This window comes from Pelodiscus sinensis, chromosome 15, assembly GCF_052426305.1.
Source record: "Pelodiscus sinensis isolate ZL-2025 chromosome 15, ASM5242630v1, whole genome shotgun sequence".
NCBI classification, from domain to species: domain Eukaryota; kingdom Metazoa; phylum Chordata; order Testudines; family Trionychidae; genus Pelodiscus; species Pelodiscus sinensis.
Window position 1 is genome coordinate 24,224,682 of NC_143066.1, and position 20,041 is coordinate 24,244,722.

The 20,041-nt window shown below is 44.9% G+C and overlaps 1 protein-coding gene across 1 annotated transcript; it reads left to right on the forward strand.

Moving 5' to 3' along the window:
• The first annotated feature begins 520 nt into the window (after positions 1 to 520).
• Positions 521 to 2,261, forward strand: MCHR1 (melanin concentrating hormone receptor 1). Its single transcript, XM_006123825.3, has 2 exons — positions 521 to 605; positions 1,264 to 2,261. The coding sequence occupies exons 1-2, from the start codon at positions 521 to 523 to the stop codon at positions 2,259 to 2,261; spliced, it is 1,083 nt and encodes a 360-aa protein (XP_006123887.3).
• Positions 2,262 to 20,041: the final 17,780 nt, after the last annotated feature.

A 20,041-nucleotide genomic window follows, 5' to 3' on the forward strand; every position in this document is an offset into this window, starting at 1 on the left:
TTTGTTGGATCTTCAGATTAAATCTTTTCAAGCTGCCGGTGTTATTCATTTGCTTATAGGAGTCCTGTCCTTGAAAGCTACAGCTGCCATATACATTGAATGTATGTGTTTGTACACATATAAGTGTATTTCAATTTATTTAACTCTATTTCCAGTTTCTTTTTATAGAATATAAATGTATTTCTCAGTACACTAAAGGGTCCCCGATGCTGCCTTCTGCACTAAATAAATGAGCTCTGCTTCTCTGTTCTCCCTCCCAGTGCATTAATAGGCATTCAGCTGACAGCCTGGTGATAGGCACTTGGCTTCCTTACATTCTGGTGTCAGCTTCACCTGGCATTGGTGCAGGAGCAGGGAAGTCGGAGCTTTAAACAGCTGCTTCTTAATGGACACAACAGCCTCTGCAACAGGACTGAGCATCATCACAAGATCTCCCAGGAACTGGCCACCTTTCTTCTATGTTAAACATCAGCACCATGCCATTTTCAAACCATTGATCAGATCCAGTTACTGCTGAGGGATGGATTTTAAAATAAATCCTACCGTCAGCTTGAACAGCTGCATTGCTAACATCACCAAGGCTTTGCAAAACTTTTCTCTACCTGGTAAGTAAACTAGTAGAGCAGATGAAAATATGTATTTGTGTAAATTATCAGGAGGTCTTATATACAGGGATAATTGCCGATCACTTTTCCCAAAACTAAAGTGATGGGACTGGGGCTATTATGTATATACGATATTACTAGGAAGTATGTGTATTATATATACATATTTATTTATATATGCATGTGTCTGGTGTGTGCATATTCAGACTCCTACATACATGCACACACATACATATATTGCATGCAAGGCTATACCTGCATGTGTATATACACACTGCTATGCTGTATCCCAGCAAACGTAGATGTGCATATGCATGTGTATGTCCATATGGATGTTTGTGTGTTTGCATATATATGTATAACTGCTGTATATAGTATATATCACAGAACATGCATGCTCATGTGTACACAGATATACATACCCCTCTGTATGTGTGAGTGTAAATAGATTTGTGTGGGTGTGGGTGTGTGGGTGTGATTTAAACACACACCCCACCTTATATATGTGTGGGAAATACATTATTCTTATGTCACTGTAAGCATATTATCATTGTTTGTTTTCTTAGAAACTAGGATGTCCCATCTGTAAAGTCCTCATCTGCCCTTGCTCATGGCACACATGCCCTGACGTATCTCTGTCTATGCTCTGTCTCTGCAGGTGAGCCCAGCACAGTGAGCTATGCCAGCTTTATCATGCCTACCCTGTTTGGCATCATCTTCTTCCTGGGCATTGTGGGCAACAGCCTGGTGATCTGCAGAGTCTTTAAGAAATCTAGCCCCCGGAGCAGTGTCCCAGATATCTTCATCATCAGTCTCTCCATGGTGGACCTGCTCTTCCTCCTGGGCATGCCCTTCCTCATTCACCAGCTGCTGGGCAATGGTGCCTGGCACTTTGGGGAAACGATGTGTACCATGATCACTGCTCTGGATGCCAACAGCCAATTCACGAGCACCTACATCCTCACTGCCATGTCCATTGACCGCTACCTGGCTACCGTGTACCCCTTCACCTCCACTCGCTTCAGAAAGCCACTTGTAGCCATCCTGGTGATCTGCATGCTCTGGACCCTCTCCTTCCTCTGCATCACCCCAGTGTGGTTGTATGCCCAGCTCATCCCTCTGCCTGGGGGGCTGCTGGGCTGTGGGATTCAGCTGCCGAACCCACAGAATGACATTTACTGGTACACTCTCTATCAGTTCTTCCTTGTCTTCGCCCTCCCCTTCACCCTCATTACTGTGGCCTACAGGAGGATCCTGCTCAGAATGGCCAAGTCCTCAGAGGCACTCACTGGCCAGAAGGGTGCCAGGACCTGCACCAAGAAAGTGACACGTGTGGCCATTGCCATCTGCCTAGCCTTCTTCATCTGCTGGGCACCTTACCACATGCTACAGCTGGTGCAGCTGACCATGCACCACCCTACCTTGTCCTTCTACTATGCTTACAACGTGGCCATCAGCTTGGGCTACGCCAATAGCTGCATCAACCCCTTCATCTACATCCTGCTAGGGCAGACGTTCCGCAGAAGGCCAGTGGTTTCTGTCAGGCCGGCTGCTGCAAGGGAAGAGGCTTCCCAGAATGGCGGCAATAGCGCTCAGGGGAACCCCAGTGAATCAGGACATCCAGTGCTGCATCTGGTGTCTGTTTCTGGCAGGTGAAGAGATTGATAGTGGGTGAGAGATTCCCACACAGTCCAGAAAACCTGTAGTAGCTCCTATTCTAAGTATACACATTCCTTTTCAATGGGCGCGCAGCTGTTCAGATGAGTACCAAAGGCTGTCTGTTTTGCTGGGGGGGGGAGGAGCTCTCTGCCCAGCTGATCTCTTGTGGCTGGAAACCGATTTCTGCAATGTCAATGTTGGGTTCTGTCTAGCCCTGTGCAATTCATGTTTGTATTCTAAATTCTTCCTGGCCAGATGTGAATTACCGCCCTTCCCCCCCATCCTACCCCCGGCATGTGAAAGACTTTTGCATTCTTCCTATATTCTCCCTGGAAGGGCCCAGGGTGGTGTTAAATTCCACACAAGCAATGAGCCCTGGCTTGACAGAGAGGCACTGTCATTGTATCATGCCTGGGGTGAGTTTCAACTTGTTTTCTTGCTTTAAGTGCTTGAAGAAGGAAGCTGCCTTAAGACCAACTCTGATTTTTCCCTTCCTGGGCACCGATCAGGAAACTAATACATTTTAAAGAAATTCAACTGCAGCATTTTTACTTTTCTATTTACATTCTTCCATCTACATGCAATCACTAACCGTGGCTAATATTTTAATTGTTCTCCTGTGATCAAAGCCAGCTTTCTGAGAGCAACATCATCAATCCCAGAGCCTGAAGAATAATTTCAAATGCATTTAAAATGAAATCTATGGATTGAAAATAACAAAAGAGTGAGAGAGTTCAAAACTGTATTATTATAGTACACCTAGCAACATGACTTGAAAGATTAGTTGTCACCAGGTCATCAAACCATTTCACAGTGGAAAACAATGATTGGATTCTATGCCCATCATTAGACAGAAGTGTTTGCTGATGCTGGCAGCACATCATGGCCGCATTCCTATCATCATCACATTTCTTCAACTAGTAGCAAATCCTTTAACAAATGCAGGTTTCCAAAACATTAAGCCCAGGACTTTCAAACATTATTTTGAGAGACTCTGTTTTTGGGTGCACAATGTGAGGCATCTTAAAGGAACCCAATTTTCAAAAACCTATACAAAAATTCTGACTTCTTAGGCATGTCTGCCTGCAAGGGGATGGTGAGACAGCAAAGGGAGCAACTGCCCCAAGGCCTGGAAATTCAAAAGGGTCCAGGGCTCTCAGCCACTTTCACCGCTACTGTTGCTATGGCTGGAGTCCCTGGCAGCATGCACCAGGTGGTGCTGAAGACTAGTGGGGAGAGGCTAGCCCAGACTCACCCCTTCTGTCTGAGGGGCTCCCTCTTGCAGGAGCATGGAGGTTCCTCCTCCCCACCTTGCCTTGGATCCCAGCAATTCTCCTCTCAGCCCCCTCTGCTCTTAGAAATCTCAAATCAGGCACCCAAAATCACTAGTTTTGTTTTACTATTGGCCATTTTCAATATAATTAAAGGAGTACTAAGTGTCTATGTGCATAGATATATAAGTAAATGGAAAAGGCAGTAGTAATTTTTTTAAGAAATACAGTGGATCAATAAATGCAGTACAAGGAAAATTAATTTACTCCAAAGAAGCACAAACTAAATCAGAATTTCTGTCATGTTTTAAGAACTTTAAAGTGTACACATTCCTTTCATATTCCCTCCAGTCATCTGAAGAAGTGGGCTGTGCCCACGAAAGCTCACGATGCTATCTATATGTTTTGTTAGCCTATAAAGTGTTACCAGAATATTTGTTGTTTTTTAAGTTTATCCTGTACAGACTAACCCAGCTTCCCCCTCAAGCTATTTTAAAATGAACAAGCACCGTGATTTGTTATGTCTATCTAGTGTTCTATTCAGATTCCTATAACAAATGTATTCAAATACCTGTGCGCTAATTGAAAAAAATGTTTTGCATATGTTTTATATATATTCTGTAACTAGGGTTTCCAGATGGTTTAACCAAAAATACAGTACACCCTCACTCTCCCTTCTATTTCTAGTTGAAGAAATAGATTTCAACTATTTCTGGGAGCCCTAACAGGGAGCTGCATAGATAAGATACTAAAATCTTCAGGCAGTATTTCCTATTTAGAATTCATCTCCAGGACGCTGGAGAGGAGATGTGTCTCCACCCTGCATGAACATGATACCCATGGTAAGTCCTCACAAAAAATGAGGAGCACTGTCACAGCAGCTGGCATGCACACTCACCCACACTTCTGCATGGCACGGGGGATATCTGAACCCAGGGAGAGTGCCCTCCAAGTCCATTTTAAAGCCCACTGAAGTCGTGGAAAGATTCCCATAGGTTTCTCTAGGCTTTGATCAGGGCCCTTGTGCAAACATATATAGAGGGTTGATCTGCTCTCAGAAGTCCATTCTTTTCCTGTATATGCTGAATTTTACATGTCTCCATTTGCCTATATTGTGGAATATTCAGCATTTCCTTTCTGTTATGCTTTCACCTCTTCCACCACAGAAATAGTTATTTGAATAATGCCACTTAAGACTTTGTCACTCAACTTTGACAGCTGCTAAAACAGTGGCCAGACTGCTTTTTCCATAGCAACATGTGGATATATTCCATACCTGCACTGAACCTCTCACATAACATTCCCACCCATCACATGGCAAAAGGAACTCTGAGAAATAAAAAGGTTTACTATTAACTTTCCTTTCCAGGTCCTGAACCTCAGCTGGCATAGCTCCACTGAAGTTAATTTCTATTGAAGCCAATGAAGCTATGCTGCTATATACCAGCCCCAAATGGTCTATTTCTTTGTGACTTTTTAGTGGATTTTTCATGCTGACTATTTGATGTGAGTCAAAATAAGGAGCTTTAACTTTGACTGCAGGTGATAATCATGCATGGATTAATGTCATCTAACATTCTTACAATCCTGGCCTCTGAAAACGTATCAGAGCCACTATTACTTTAAGACTCCTTGCTGTTTTCTTTTGTTGAATGTCACAATTTTCAGCACTGTAGCATCATTGAGATTAACATAGTATTTGACTTGGGAAAGTTAGAGCGCAGATCACTGGTACATCTTATATCAGGTGTGCCTTGATTATTATTGCAGAATATAATCCTTCAGATTGATTTACTTATGGAACTCTGCAGTAGAGCAAATAACCTTTTGTAATAGAAAGCAATGTTGCTATTTGTCAGACTAGATGATCACAATGGTCCCTTCTGGACACAAAACCTATGAAAACCAGCACAGCGCTATATCAGACCCAGTTCTCAAAAGTGGGATTGTTTTAAAGCACTTGGTGCATTTGCTGTAACCATCCTACCTTAGTAACACCGGAGTGGTTCAGTTAATGGATGAGGTGTAAGTCACATAGCCATTACTTGTAATAAGTGAGAGCTGCCCGCTATAGGGGAAGAGGCATGTTCTTGCAAGTAGACACCAGGGACTGTGAAGTTGCATGTTTATAAAATGTTCAAAAAGGACTTTGCAATCCAGATTATCTATTCTTTACTCTTCCTTTCATCATAGCTCTTTTGTGGTACAGCACACAGTTAAACAGCAAGGCTGTGTCTAGACTGGCAAGTTTTTCCGCAAAATCATCTGCTTTTGCGGAAAAACTTGCCAGCTGTCTACACTGGCCGCTTGAATTTCTGGAAAAGCACTGACGATCTCATGTAAGATCGTCAGTGCTTTTCCGGAAATTCTATGCTGCTCCCGTTCGGGCAAAAGTCTTTTTCCGAAAGACTTTTGCACAAAAGAGCCAGTGTAGCCAGCATTGTACTGTTTTCCGCAAAAATGCCCCGATCACAAAAATGGCAATTGGGGCTTTTTTGTGGAAAAGCACATCTAGATTGGCCACGGACGCTTTTCCGCAAAAAGTGCTTTTGCGGAAAAGCATCCTGCCAATCTAGACACGCTTTTCCAAAAATGCTTTTAACGGAAAAGTTTTCTGTTAAAAGCATTTTCAGAAAATCATGCCGGTATAGACGTAGCCCAAGATGATGGCTAGAGCAGTGCAGAGAAACTAAGGTCCATGATCCTGCTCCTTGTATTACTCTGTACTGCTTTCCCAAAGTCTGTTCAGTGAGAGAATTCATTGGTGGAGGAAGTGTTCCACCACGCTCATGAAAGGCAGGAGCAGAAATTATCCTAGGTGTATCCCAACACTGTAAAGTGCAGGAACTAGAGGTGGGGGGGAGGGTGCTGCAGCATTCCTGGGCTACTGGCTGCTTCCCTGGGGCTTTTGCTCCTGGCCTCAGCTGGTGGGAGTAGACAGGGGGAAGAGGGCTGGATTTCAGCACCCCCACTCTTAAAAAATGTTCCCACACCACTGGTGCAGAGCCACATACAGCCCATAACTGTTCAACCATGTCCATGCTGGCGCTGCAGGTACATGGGGATGTGGTAGAATTTCTGGGGGTATATCCCAGGATACTGAGTGCTTCACTAAACTGGAACTGGTTTGCAATGTATTGTGGGAGTTGTCTGTCCTGCCCAGGTGTCTGTGCAGAAGCTTTCTTAGCTCTGCACACGCTTCGTTCTCACCATTCCAGCTGGAACCACACTGAGGGTCTAGCACTAGTGGATGAGATGTTATTGCAGACTACAGACAGAGCCATGGAACAGTGGGAGAACATTTCAGTAGGAGGAACACAGGTGAGTTCATTTATGACACACGAGAGACACCCGTTATATGTCGCTCAGGATTGCCCATGTGTAGACTCAGCATTTCTGATGTAGGGTAGTTAGCACAGCATGGTGGGATCATATGGGCATGTAGACCTGGAGCGACTAATAGTGGCTCCAGTCCCTTATGGAGCTGTGTGAAGAAGGAGCTTGCACCTACTCCTCAGTATCAGAACACACGGGAGGGAGGCTGTTCCAGTAGAGAAGCAAGTTGTTACTGCCATGTGGAAGCTGGCTACCCAGATTGCTATAGGTCCATGGCTATTTAGTCTAGTGCCATTGGCAAATTTACAGACAGTCGGTTAGTTGTGAATGTTTGTGGGAAAGTCAATAATGTGATTTTGCCACGGGCAGTGGACATAACTGATGTGCCTGAAACAATCACTGTCTTTAATAGAAGAGGCGTCCCACCCTGGTCTGGGACACTGATCAGTGGCACTGACAAGCACATGGTTTGCCCACCACAAGAAGCAGATGAATATATTGACTGCAATCGATGCATCTTGACCATTCTATAAGCATTGATTGCCCACAAAGGCAAGTACATGAACATCAGCAGGAGGTACTAGAAAGGTGCACATGATGCTATGATGCTCCGGAGATCTGGCATATGCCTGTTTGGATAAGCAGGGACCTTATTCCCTCCAAAAAATACTGTTATCAACGTGATGTCTTTGCCCACTGACATTTTAGGTGACCCTGCTTACCCCCTATTGGTCTGATTCGTGAAACTGTTCCCTAGTTGCAGAGCACATAGCACAAGGTTTAATCACACAGATGTTTCTCCAAAGATTTCTCCTAAGCCCCAGCATCATGTATCAGCTGAGAGGCACATTTTACATCAATACCTTAACTTCAACTTTGGAATGCTCTCTGCTAAGACCTAGACGGATATAGAATTTGATTCCTCAACTGTGAAGTTGCAGCCCAGAAAGAAAGTGGACACTTTTAAGAGCAGCCCCTGGGGGATGCTGCCTGCTCAGCAGGCACTGATGCAATCTTTTTAAGTGTAATTGACTGGAAATGTATTTGCAAAAAAAGGTATTTGACATTGTTAGACCAGGAAGCCCCATGCAAATTCACAGGAATAAGACTAAATTGAGCATTTATACACAGAACGTCCAGATATTCAATTCTTTTCCAACAGCAACCATCCCTCCCCAGCCTTAGTCACATGTATGCAGATAGTTTTGCAGCCCATAATTATGTGACAAACATGACTGAAAGCCTGGACAATCTTCCCTATGAGGAGGTGAATTAGAGGGAACATGATAAAATTAAATTGTAAGTGGTACAGAAACGCTATCCTGAGCCCTCCTGATTATTTTTTCATAGTGTAAAAACAAGAAGACAGGCAATAAAAGTGAAAAGTTACAAGTACAACCTGATTCCAGCCCTGTTCTTTCTCCACATGAAAAGGGTGAGATTAAATAAAATAGTGTTAGAAAACCGATTAGACATTTCTACGGAAAAACAAAAGCATCCACAAGTAGCTGGAGAGTGGATATACCATTTTTAAAGGAGGGTGAAGCTCAGGCTCTCGTGTTTCAGGGCCTCCATTCGTCAAATATTAACTGGGAAACAGTGTAGCCTATTGGATAGAACTCTAACCTGGGACTCAAGAAAGATTTGGTTTTATTTCCAATTCTACATCTGGTTTGGTAGATGATCATGGGCAAGCACCAGTGTGCCTCAGTTTCCCGATCTGTTGTAAACAGTGATACAAACCTCTTCCATAGAGTGCTTGAAGATTTACTTAAGAGCTAGATTTGATTATTAATAGTACTAACTGAGAGGGTTGGGAAGAAAATTCCCCTATGGGCATACTCTTACCAGTATGTCCATTATCTGGAGTCAATCCGTTAAAGTTAATATTATTCCCAGGCTGTGTAACTTGGAGCACAGTCTGCTCCCTTGGGTTTGGTTTGAAGAGTGATATGCTTGATTTAATGATTAATTATTTTAATACAGGTTAAATCTCTCTAGTTCAGTACCCACAGTGCCAAACAAGAGAATTTGCTGAACCACAGTAAGTCAATAAGTTTGCAGATGATACCAAACTGGGTGGGGTTGCAACTTCTTTGGAGGATAGGGACATAATTCAAAATGACCTTAGCAAGTTAGAGAAATGGTCAGAGGTAAACAGGATGAGGTTTAATAAAGAGAAATGCAAAGTGCTCCACTTAGGAAGGAACAATCAGTTCCATACATACAAGATGGGAAGCGACTGTCTAGGAAGGAGCATGGCGGAAAGGGATCTAGGGGTCATAGTGGACCACAAGTTGAATATGAGTCAACAGTGTGATGCTGTTGCAAAAAAAGCAAATATGATTCTAGGTTGTATCAACAGGTGTGTTGTAAGCAAAACTCGTGAAGTCATTCTGCCGCTCTACTCTGCACTAGTTAGGCCTCAGCTGGAGTACTGTGTCCAGTTCTGGGCGCCACATTTCAAGAAAGATGTGGAGAAATTGGAAAGGGTACAGAGAAGAGCGACAAGAATGATTAAAGGTTTAGAGAACATGACCTATGAAGCCAGGCTTCATGAACTGGGCTTGTTTAGTTTGGAAAAAAGAAGATTAAGGGGGGACATGATAGCGGTTTTCAAATATCTAAAAGGGTGTCACAAGGAGGAAGGAGAAAATTTGTTCCTCTTGGTTTCTGAGGACAGGACAAGGAGTAATGGGCTTAAAGTGCAGCAGGGGAGGTTTAGATTGGACATTAGGAAAAAATTCCTAACTGTCAGGGTGGTCAAATATTGGAATAAATTGCCAAGGGAGGTAGTGCAATCTCCCTCTCTGGAGATATTTAAGAACAGGTTAGATAGACATCTGTCAGGGATGGTGTAGGTGGAGCTTGGTCCTGCCTTGAGGGCGGGGGGCTGGACTCGATGACCTCTCGAGGTCCCTTCCAGTCCTATGATTCTATGATTCTATGAATTTGTCTAGCAGCATTACCTACACTTCCACCACTTATTGGGCTCTGAGAAGACATTTAGGGATACATTAAAGCTAAATAACAGCACAGAACACTTGAGAGCCAGGACTGGTGGATGTAACCAAACATCATGGAACTGCTGGAAACTTGGCCACACATGATAAGTGGACACCCGGCTAACTAAAATCATGTTGGACCACGGATGTTTCTGAACCAGAGAGGTTCAACCTGTAATCTCAAGTAAGGAACTGCCTACTGGTCTATAAGAAAATAGCAAAAACTAAACACCTCCTCTAGGGTGCTACCAGTGACAGTACATCTGTGAACCTCAGTGCCAGAGCTTCACAGACAGATGATGACCAAACAAAAGATACCGCTAATAACTAGAGCAGAAAAGAAGGTAATCATGGATCATACATCACATTTCAAGAATTAAATACTTACTTAGTTCAACATGATTAATAGTAAGTGATGATTAATTAAAGACAAAGTGAAACTTTTGATAGCCAGTGTTTGATCAGAATGTATTCAAATATATGGAACCAGATGCATGTGAAATAATTAGTATATGCTATGTACACTCTGCTCTCCATGGGAAAACCACTTCTCAGGAGCAGAGTTCCCCTCCCACATGCTTTTCCCAAACCCATATCCCTCACACTTTATTGTTATTCTGCTCTGCTCCTGCCTTAATTAGATAATAAACTCTTCATGGCAAGGACTGTGGTTTTTTTAATGTTTACAAGGCATCTTACACCTACAGCAAGTGAGTAAGGAATAATCATAGCAACATAATTGTTCCCTGCATTAACCTCTTCTTCTAGTCATTCATCTTTACCTATCATGTAGTTGATTTACCATTATACCGAAAGAGAGGCTTTTCAGTACATATTCACTAATACTGAGTCACAACATTTCTGATTCGATCTGTTAAAAGCATTTAAAACGGCTTCATTGTGATGGGCCTTGAGCATTCAAATCCCACAGACAGCTTTGAAAATCTTACCCTTTTTGTCGAGGAAGCACAGGGCTGGAATCCAGTAACTCAGCTGTAGCTGATCAAGCAAAGCATAACTTCTCTGCCTCAGTTCCCTCACCTGTAAAATGAGGACAATCATAGTACATTCTTATCCACTTCAGAGGGAAACTAGAAAGATTAGCTCCCATTTGCACAGCACTCTGAAAATGGAAAGTGCTATTAGAGCTAAGTTATTATTAAAGCCCATTATTACTTCTGAAAGCTTTTGGGTGATATGGAAACATTCCTCAATTCTCAGAAAGTTATGGGTTCAGCTAAGCAGCTTGGGGAGGCACTCTCTTCCCCAAACGCCCTTCCTATCCTGACGAGACACTTCCACTTATCTGCAGCTGTCATCTTAGGGGAGGTGCATTAGCCTGTGTAGCCCCTGCCTCAGCATTTAGTAGACCTGTGCCTGCTGGATGGTATCTTCTGGCAGCCTCTCCCACCCTATGTCCATTAAGATTGGTCGGTGGGGAGATTTCCTCCTTCACCTTCTGTTCACCAAGGGGCTTCCATTTTTTCTGACATTTGCCCCTCTTTGGAAATCTGGGGGAAGGGTTAGTTTTTTCCTCTATCTCTTTACGGTCCTTGCTGTGCATCTCCCAGAAATCAGTTCCCCTTCCCCTCATGCATATGTTCTCCTGTTGGTCTTCAGTCAAATCCTCCATCAAAGTTCCGCTCAGGCCAAATAACTCTACTTCTTCCAACACATGGCCAGCCACCTTCAACTTCCCTACAGGAAGGAGGCATGTCCATGCAGCCCTGAGAGCTGGGATCTCTTTTTCCTTGTGTCCAAGAGGACTAGCATCATCTTCTAGGGTAGAATGTTCTGAAGACCCAGGGTGGCCCTTGCATTTCTGCGCATGTGGCTGCAGTGGTGGGATGAGGCCTTGCCCTTGGCCAAGTCTGTGGCTGCCCAAGAGGGATTTGCCACGCCTGGAACAGTTCTGGTGAGAATGTGACTGTTGGCAGCTGTGTATGCAGTGGAGTCATGTAAGTACATAAATAACCTTGATGTGAGCAGTCTCCAGCTAGCAAAGCAAACTGCAACTCTGGATTAGGAATAGTGACAGAGAATAAGGGTTCCACCACCCTTAATAACATCAGGTGAGGAATACTGTATGGTTTAATGGTGAATTGGATGCAATAATAGCTCAGTGTGACCAATAGCACTATGTGTAAGAAAGTGAACATTTTTTAAGGGTGCTTTCCCCCCCTGGAGTGAAAATATTTTCAAGAACCAGTTCTGTTCATGTAGTACTTAGATAAAACAGGGCATTTCCCAGCACAGATATTTTGCACAACACCACAACAATTCCACTACAGAATGCAGTTTTAAAATCAGCAAATAGAGCATCCACTTCCTAACAAATAACTCACAGAGCCAAGGCTGGGTGCGAAGAAGAAAATCCACACAAAAAGTCTAATTAATTTGAAGATCCACTATAAACACTGGGAAGCTGAGGGAAGAGAGGATTACATGGATGCCAAATAGAAAAGGGCATATTTATTAGGGAAGGTAATTTTGTGTTTTCTTTAAGAGTTGTTTAGAGATAATGGAGCATAAATTAAAGCTGCTAAAAACAATTGGCTTTTTTTAAAAAAAAATTTGATGTGACCGTGCAGTCCTGAGATTGTTTGCTGACTGTAATGTTAAGCATGGCTCTGGTTGGAAAAGTGACTCTGTAAAACTGGCATGTGTTTAACTCTCAATAATCCCTACAGCAAATGTACTTGGTTATGAGTATGAAAATGTCCTTCTTCCCCCATGGTTCTTTCCTTGCCAGGCATCACTGCCAGTGTTAAGGGTTCCTCCCGTCAAAGCCTGCCCTCAGTAATATCTAGGGAATCCCATCATTGACTTCAGATTCTCCTGTCCAGCTCAATGCCGTCTTGGGTTGGAACCAAATCTAACCAATTAGCCTTGTAACTGGAATGTAATGATGAAACAAAAAAGAACAGAGTACAGCTCATTCTCCCATAGCCATGAAGGACCAACACTGCTAACTGGAACTATACATGGTAAAAAACATTGACACTGAAATGAGCAGTTATTGAGCTAGACACACAAGGAGCAGAGCCACAGACGAGTTTGAGGTATGTTGAATAAGTTCGAATGACCAGTTAAGAAATGGATTGGAGTAACTATTCTAGTGGCTGAATGAGCCATGTTGAGAAAATGGAAATCTGCCATTCTTCTCTCACATACAGAGTGACTGAGTGAGCTCTTGCTACTGCATTAACAGAAAAAAATTACTCCATCTAATAAATGAGCTTAGAAGAAATACTAGAAGTCTGATCACACAAGTAATTCTTGTATACCTTTGCAATGCATTATATAGTAGTCCCTGATAATCATAGGCTATATTCTCATTTATGTAACTACTTATAGGAAGCAAGAGGATTTGAGGGGGAAGGAGGGAGGTTCAGATTTTGCAAATAATGAATATTATGGATCCTTGTGTAAGTAATTTTTTTTTATTCTAACATTGTATGTAGAAACAATAATAAAGTTAAAAGGCATTTTAGATGTCTATTCTAATCAACATTATGGACTTTTAGATGTATAATGCTCTCACATGTTAAGAACATACCCCAGAAGCTTTCACCTTTTACTACTGCAAGCAAGAGCTTTCAGTCTGCTGAGGACTAATGTATCAAAGGCCCAGAATGATGTACACAAGACCAAATGAGAGGAGGAGGAGGAGGGAGTTATGTGAGATTAATTTATTTGACATATGTACAATTTACATAGACTCAGTGTCATGCTCCAGTATTTCCACATCCAGTAATGTATTGTAGTAATCCAGGACTGAGGGTCAAATATGATCCTTCAAAATGAATGTAACAGCCATTTTCTTGTGTAATCATGGGCAAGACAAAGTTGGTCACATGTAGGGTTTATTGCAAGAAGTAACAATCAACTCAATTCACCTGTCAACATAAGTATCAATTCACCTGTCAACATAAGTATGGACTCAAACATTATAGTTGGGTGCAGTCATTCCTGTTTTGAACATTTATGTAACTTTGTGTAGGCAAGTTAGATGTGGCTTGAGGCTCCTGACAATTTTTCCTTTGTCAGAAAAACTAGGAACCCTGTGATTATCTCATGTGATATGCTACCAACATGTACAGAACAGAGAGAAAGGTGGATGGTGGGTGATCAATGTCGGCACAGACAGACAATAGATATGAAACATCCAGTGCTTCTAGCTGACCATATGGCAGCAGTAACTATGTTTACGTTTCACCATTTCTAGCCTGCGGCAGCTCTTTTAAATGTAAACTTTGCCATCTTGTGGCTGAACTAATGTAATGCACTCTAGCTGAGTCACAAACTGCACCAGGTGCAAAATGCAGTGACCTGCTTGTTCAAGGGCATTTCCTGCAGCCGTGCCTGGGGCTCCAGCCTTCTTCCAGCTGTTAAGATGTAGTTTTCATCAGTAATACCTCAAACAGTTATGTCCACAATATCTCAGGGCCCATGTCTCTGATAAGATGCTTTATTAGAAGGAATTCATAATTGCATACAATTTCCTCCCTGCTCTTATCTTGCATGAATAACTCATCTCTCCCCACTGGTCATGTAGGATGACTAACATAAAAGGCAAATTGAAGTCAAAACAATTAGTTTCGACTTCAAAGGAGGTTGTAATAATACTGGTTTCCTCCCCCCCCCCGAGATAATGTTTTAGAATTGCTGTTTGGTTGGAACAAAAACTTAAAAGTTCTATTAAAAAAAAAAGAAACCAAACCTTGCTGGAAATTCCAAGCAGCTCAGATTAAATCAACCTCACCCTTGTATCATTTTGATAAGCCATAAAGGTATCTGGGGTCACCTTATTGAAGCTGTGATGAACATAATTTTTACAGTGATGTATCAATTGAGCATTGAACTACAGAAGATGAAATTTCTGCCTGATCCCAGCTAGTACCATGAAACTCTGCTCAAAGAAGAGGCTAAAACCAAATCTAGAGCTGCACTGACTACCAGTGTAGTCACAACTGGTCAGTGATCAAGGCCCAGCTCTGACTTCACTTATGGCAGTCTGCCTCCCCAGCGTACCACTGAGCCTGCTCAGTCCAATAGATTTCAGTGAGAACGCACAATGCCTTACAAAGTTTGGCCTCTACAAACACATAACGTGTTGGTAGCACTGGGAGTCACAAACCTGTGACTAATAGGCCCCACACATGGCCAAAATTTCCTGCATCTGAATTGCAACGGAAGGCAACTCCTAAGAGCAAAGTTACAGCTTCATATTCATAGCATTTTAGTGTCTAGAGTCACTCTTATACATTCTAAAATGCTACATAACCCTAATTAGAGCAGGCTAAAGCGGGTGTATAACCCCTGCCTGAGCTGCTTTGCTGGAAGCCTCTGTAGACCAGCCTGGCACTTGTAGAACTGTAGGTGAGCATGGTGTAGATGGAAGTGAATAATGGCTTGCTATTGAGAGCACTGAGCTTAACTCTATTGTAGTAGATAACAGGCACATGGAAGAGGTTGCCTCCAGAAGAGAAGAGCGATGGCAAGGCCATTTTGGTTCATTAAATGCACAGTAGTTCTCTGTTGCAAGTTGGAATCTAGCCTGGAGACTAGCATTAGTCTCCTTTCAGACTGTGCAGAAGATAGGATCTAAATATTGATCAGCACTCAGAAGCACCAGATGCCTGCATATTGCTATTCTCTTTTTACTCCTGCAAGTCAGGGGTAGATAATAGACCAACATAATTTTACAACAAACTGTTGCAATTCTTTGAATAAGGCAGACTGTTTGGCCATGGGGAAGCTCATCCTATTTTGCCAGCAGAATACCGTCAGACAGGCAGGTGGTAAGGAGTGGTTTTATAAAATGAGTGACAAAAGCAGGAACTAGAGCTGACCAAAACACACTTGTGACAACTTGTCTTTATCTATTAAAACACTCAGTTACATGCACCCCAGAACAGTGTTTGATGGTCTCAGATTGCACCCAGTCAAGATTTTCTGTAAATGGAAAAATTCTAGATTGGAGTAGCCTTAAGGATCAGTTTCTGTAGAATGGACATGCTGATTTGAACAGTGCCAGTGAGAAGAGATGAGTTATTCATACAAGCAAGGTAGAGAATTGAGGGAATTTAGGCAATTAAGATAAACTATTAGAAGGAATTATAGCACCATTGTGCTTGCAAACCTAGGGCTACTGCTGTTTTGAAGATGCAAATAATATTAAGCTAGTCAGTCCTTAGAAGAGGGAAGAATAAAATTGTTAGTGGAAAAATACTGAAGCCTTTTGGAAGGGAAGCTTGCTTTAGAGAGGTTTCAATCGAGCTAGTAAAAAAGTCTTCCTTTATGCTGGCATTTTGGTAAGTGGGTTTACTGCATACACATTTCAGGCTTTAAGACTTGTGCTAGTACAAATGTAGAATGAGATTAGAATGATTCTGACCTATGTTTGGAATTTTATTTCATCAACACCAAGAATAGGGATTAGGATTCTGTGCCTGCTCCTTCACTAGAGGCAAAGCCACCTGCAGCATGTAATGTTCCCTTAACCCACCTTTGAATTAAGATCCTTGCTCCCCTTTCTATTCTTCTCTAGCTTTTCAGAGTCTACATATTTCATTACATATCTGAACTAGTGAAGGACAAAAGACACATTAGTGCCTGTCATGTAAGCTAGCAAAACTCCCATTTATGTCCCTGGAAATTGCATTAGCTACTCAGATAAATTTAGCCAAGAGTTATAACCTCTTCGGGCACACAGGGATGCTATGTTATAGGCCAGCAACACAAGTTTAATAAAGTCTTAGTTGCTGATGGTGGCTGCTGTCACTAGATCTTGACTATGCTAAGCCTTTAGTAACAAGGGGTATGTCTAGACTAGAGAGTTCTGTTGGAAAAATGGCCTGGAGATACAGTCCCTCTTGGAGTTGTGTGGCAAGGAGACAATGTTCCAGGATCCCCAAGCCAAGTGGCGCAAAGCTGTAATTTATTGCCAGATGGCCACTTCCTTGGTCCAGAATAAAATGAAAGAACTCTGCCAGGAGATGGCCCCGGCCAGATAGCACAGCTCCTGCTTAGGGGCAGGACCCCTACAGGGAGCTACATTAGATCCTCGGGGGAAATTGTCCAGCTGAAGGTCATCTCAGGAGGAGCAGGCACCAGGGCCAGCTGGCTGTGTCAGAGGAGAAGACAAGCACCATGACCCTCTCCCTTGAGCCGGTGCAAGGGAGCCAAGGCATCTCCCAGGCCTTCTTGGACACCCAGCAGGGATCTTCAGGTGAGTGGTCTTGCTGTCACACACACAGGGCAGGGGAGGTGGGCAGGAGTGTCGGGCAGGATGCTCAGGCCAGATATCCTGCTGTGGTCCATACATGGGCAACCATGTGCTGCTTTACAGTGCAGCACATGGATGCAGCAGGCAACCCCTGAGCATGCCCAGGCTGAGGGGAGGCCACACATGTCCTGCTGGGGTAGGAGGGGGAAGAGAGTGGGCAGGGAGGGTGAGGGCATGCCCAGGACAGAGACAGGCTAGCCACAAGGGTGCAGGCATGACTCTACACAGACTGGGTAGCACCACACACAGCCATGCCTGCACATGTGAGGTAGCAGCTGCTCCCACACACAGCCCAGAGAGCCACACCTGTTTGTGCAGACCCCAGGGAGGCCCAGGCTGCTCCTGGCTCGTCTGCTGCCCATAAGGGCATGCCACTGTGACCAGACACTTCCCTTGGCTGCTTGTCCAGGGGGGCAGAATGGGCCTCTGGGCATATCGGGGCCCCTGAGACAGGGCCTGCTGTGCAGGCCCCACATGGCCTTGCACCTAGGACATCCCCCTCCTCTGGGCCACAGCCTGTTGGTTGCTGCTCACAGTGGAGGACACTGCCTCAAGGACAGTGTCTGCAGGGAGGACTGCCTCTCCCTTGTGTGTTCAAGGCCGGACCCCCCGGGATGAGGGCCTAGCCTCACCACTGCAGCTGCCCCCCAGAGCCCAGAGGATGTGAAGGTGCGCCAGGGTGCAGGAGGACCTGAATGCACCAGCATTATCAGGGACATCCACCAGACTGTGTTGCACAAGGCCTGCCCTGGGGTGGCAGGAGCATGCATGAGACTAACTCATGGAATGCTGTGACACCCTGTGTGTGTGTGTCATGTCACACCTGGTGGTACGCTCACCTGAGGCCACTGCTCTTGGCTTCTACCCTCCTATTTCCATTCCTCCTCCACCTGGCCCCCTGCCACACCTCTGCTGCTGCCCTAGGTGATGCCCATGGCCCTTTCCAACCCTGCCCCCACTCTAAGCCCCCCTCCCCCATCCACCTCCCTGAGGTCCCCACACTGATGACCCCAATGAGGTCCCTGCATCCAGGGGGCACCATGAGCCACCCCCATCCCCCTCTGGTCCTAGTGTTTCATTAAAGCAGAGTGCATGTTTTGTAAAACCAAACAAGTATGTTTATTGGGAGATCACAACCTTTCCCTTTACTTGATCACATTAAACAGGGTCCCTGCTGGGATCCCGATGGCCGGTGTACAGCTTTGTGAGCCATAGCATGAGGGGGATGTGCTGTCCCCCCCCCTCCCCCCGCTATGCAGAGGCATGTGCACATCTGACCCTAGAGTCCTGGTGGGGGAAGAACATGCCCACCTCCAGCTTCCTGTACAGCCTGAGTTCCAAAAGACTTGGGCAGCATGTGCCCTGCCCGACCATCGAACAATGTCAGTAAATTGGAAGGCCAACCAGGGCCTAAAGGACAACAAAAAGGGAGCCCTTCCACTTGATGTAGTAGGCCACTTGATGGTCCAGTGCTCAGATGGGGGATGTGTCCCCCATCTATGGCTCCCCTGCAGTTGTGGAACCCCAGCCACAGTTAGGTCCAGGTCTACAAGATGGATGACCCTTGACAGCAGGATGGAGTTGATGGCCCTCACCACCTGCAGAAGGACAGAGAAACATAGAACAGAGAGGATGCCTGAGCCCTTGGGAGGTGGCCACTGCTCTCCTCCCCCCCCCCCCCCCCATCACCCCAGCAGCCACCCCCTATGAAGTCCCCACCACCACCACTGAGCCCTGCTGCTGCAGGGCAGGATGACACAAGCCCCTATGGACAGGGCTTGACTCCTCCTGCCCCACCCCTTCCCCAAGAGTCTGCCTTATGCAACACTCCTCCTCCCCACCCTTCGCAAGGACTGCAGCCCCGGAGTACCTTACCTCCATGAGGAGGGCCCCCGCTAATGGACTTCCCCACGCCAAACTGGTTGGACACCAACTAGTAGCTGTCTGGGGTGGCAAGCTTCCAGAGGGCAATTGGGACCTGCTTCTCCAGGGGGACGCTGGGCATCACATCTCCAGAGGGCAGGGGTGAGCCATGTACATAGCCACAGAAAGGGGGGGAGGGGTCTTCTGCATGTGGAAGTTGGAGTCACTGCTGGTTAGCCCTCTGCTCCATGACTAGCCAGTTCCACCAGTCCAAACTGGTGTTGAGCCTCCAGAAATGCCTCTCCACTGTGGAGAGCAGCTGTCAGAATGGAGCAGCTGCAGCCACCGGGAGGGTCCCCAGACTGAGCTCAGGGTCCAGGTCCTGCAGGACCAGGAAGGCAGCTGGCAGAAAGTACTACGAAAAGTGCAGCATGGCTGGGGGAAGAGAAGAGACCATTGCATGCCCCGGGGCAGCTCTGGCTCCATGGCACAAGGGAAAGAGCTGTGGCATCCAGAAAGGAACAGGGCAACCACAGCAGGCATTGAGAGCTTTGCTGTCCCTTGAAGAGCTAGGCAAACATGCAGCAGCAAAATGGTTGTCTGGGGCCAGGGGGCTTGTCATCCCTTTAAGCATGTGTCTCTGCAAGGGTCTGGCCCCAGCAGTCAGCAGCAACTAGTGACCTAAAGCCCTGCCTGAAGTGGTTCTGGGTGGCCTTTTTGTGGATGCTCTTTTGCAAAAGCATGCCACTTTTTCGATGTGCTGGTGTGGGGACATGCTCTTGCGTAAGATATTCTTGGCGGATCTCTTCTGAAAAAGGGTTCTTGCAGAAAATGCCTGCAGTCTAGACTTAGCCTAATGGGTGGGATATATGCAGGCACCATTTATGCAAGGCCAGTTTATAGTGAGAAAAATTTAACGTTAGCATTCGTCCCATGAATTAGGTAATGGAGAAGTTTTGTACTTCCCTATCGAGAAATGGGGTAGTTGTGAATATACAAGCATCTTAAATA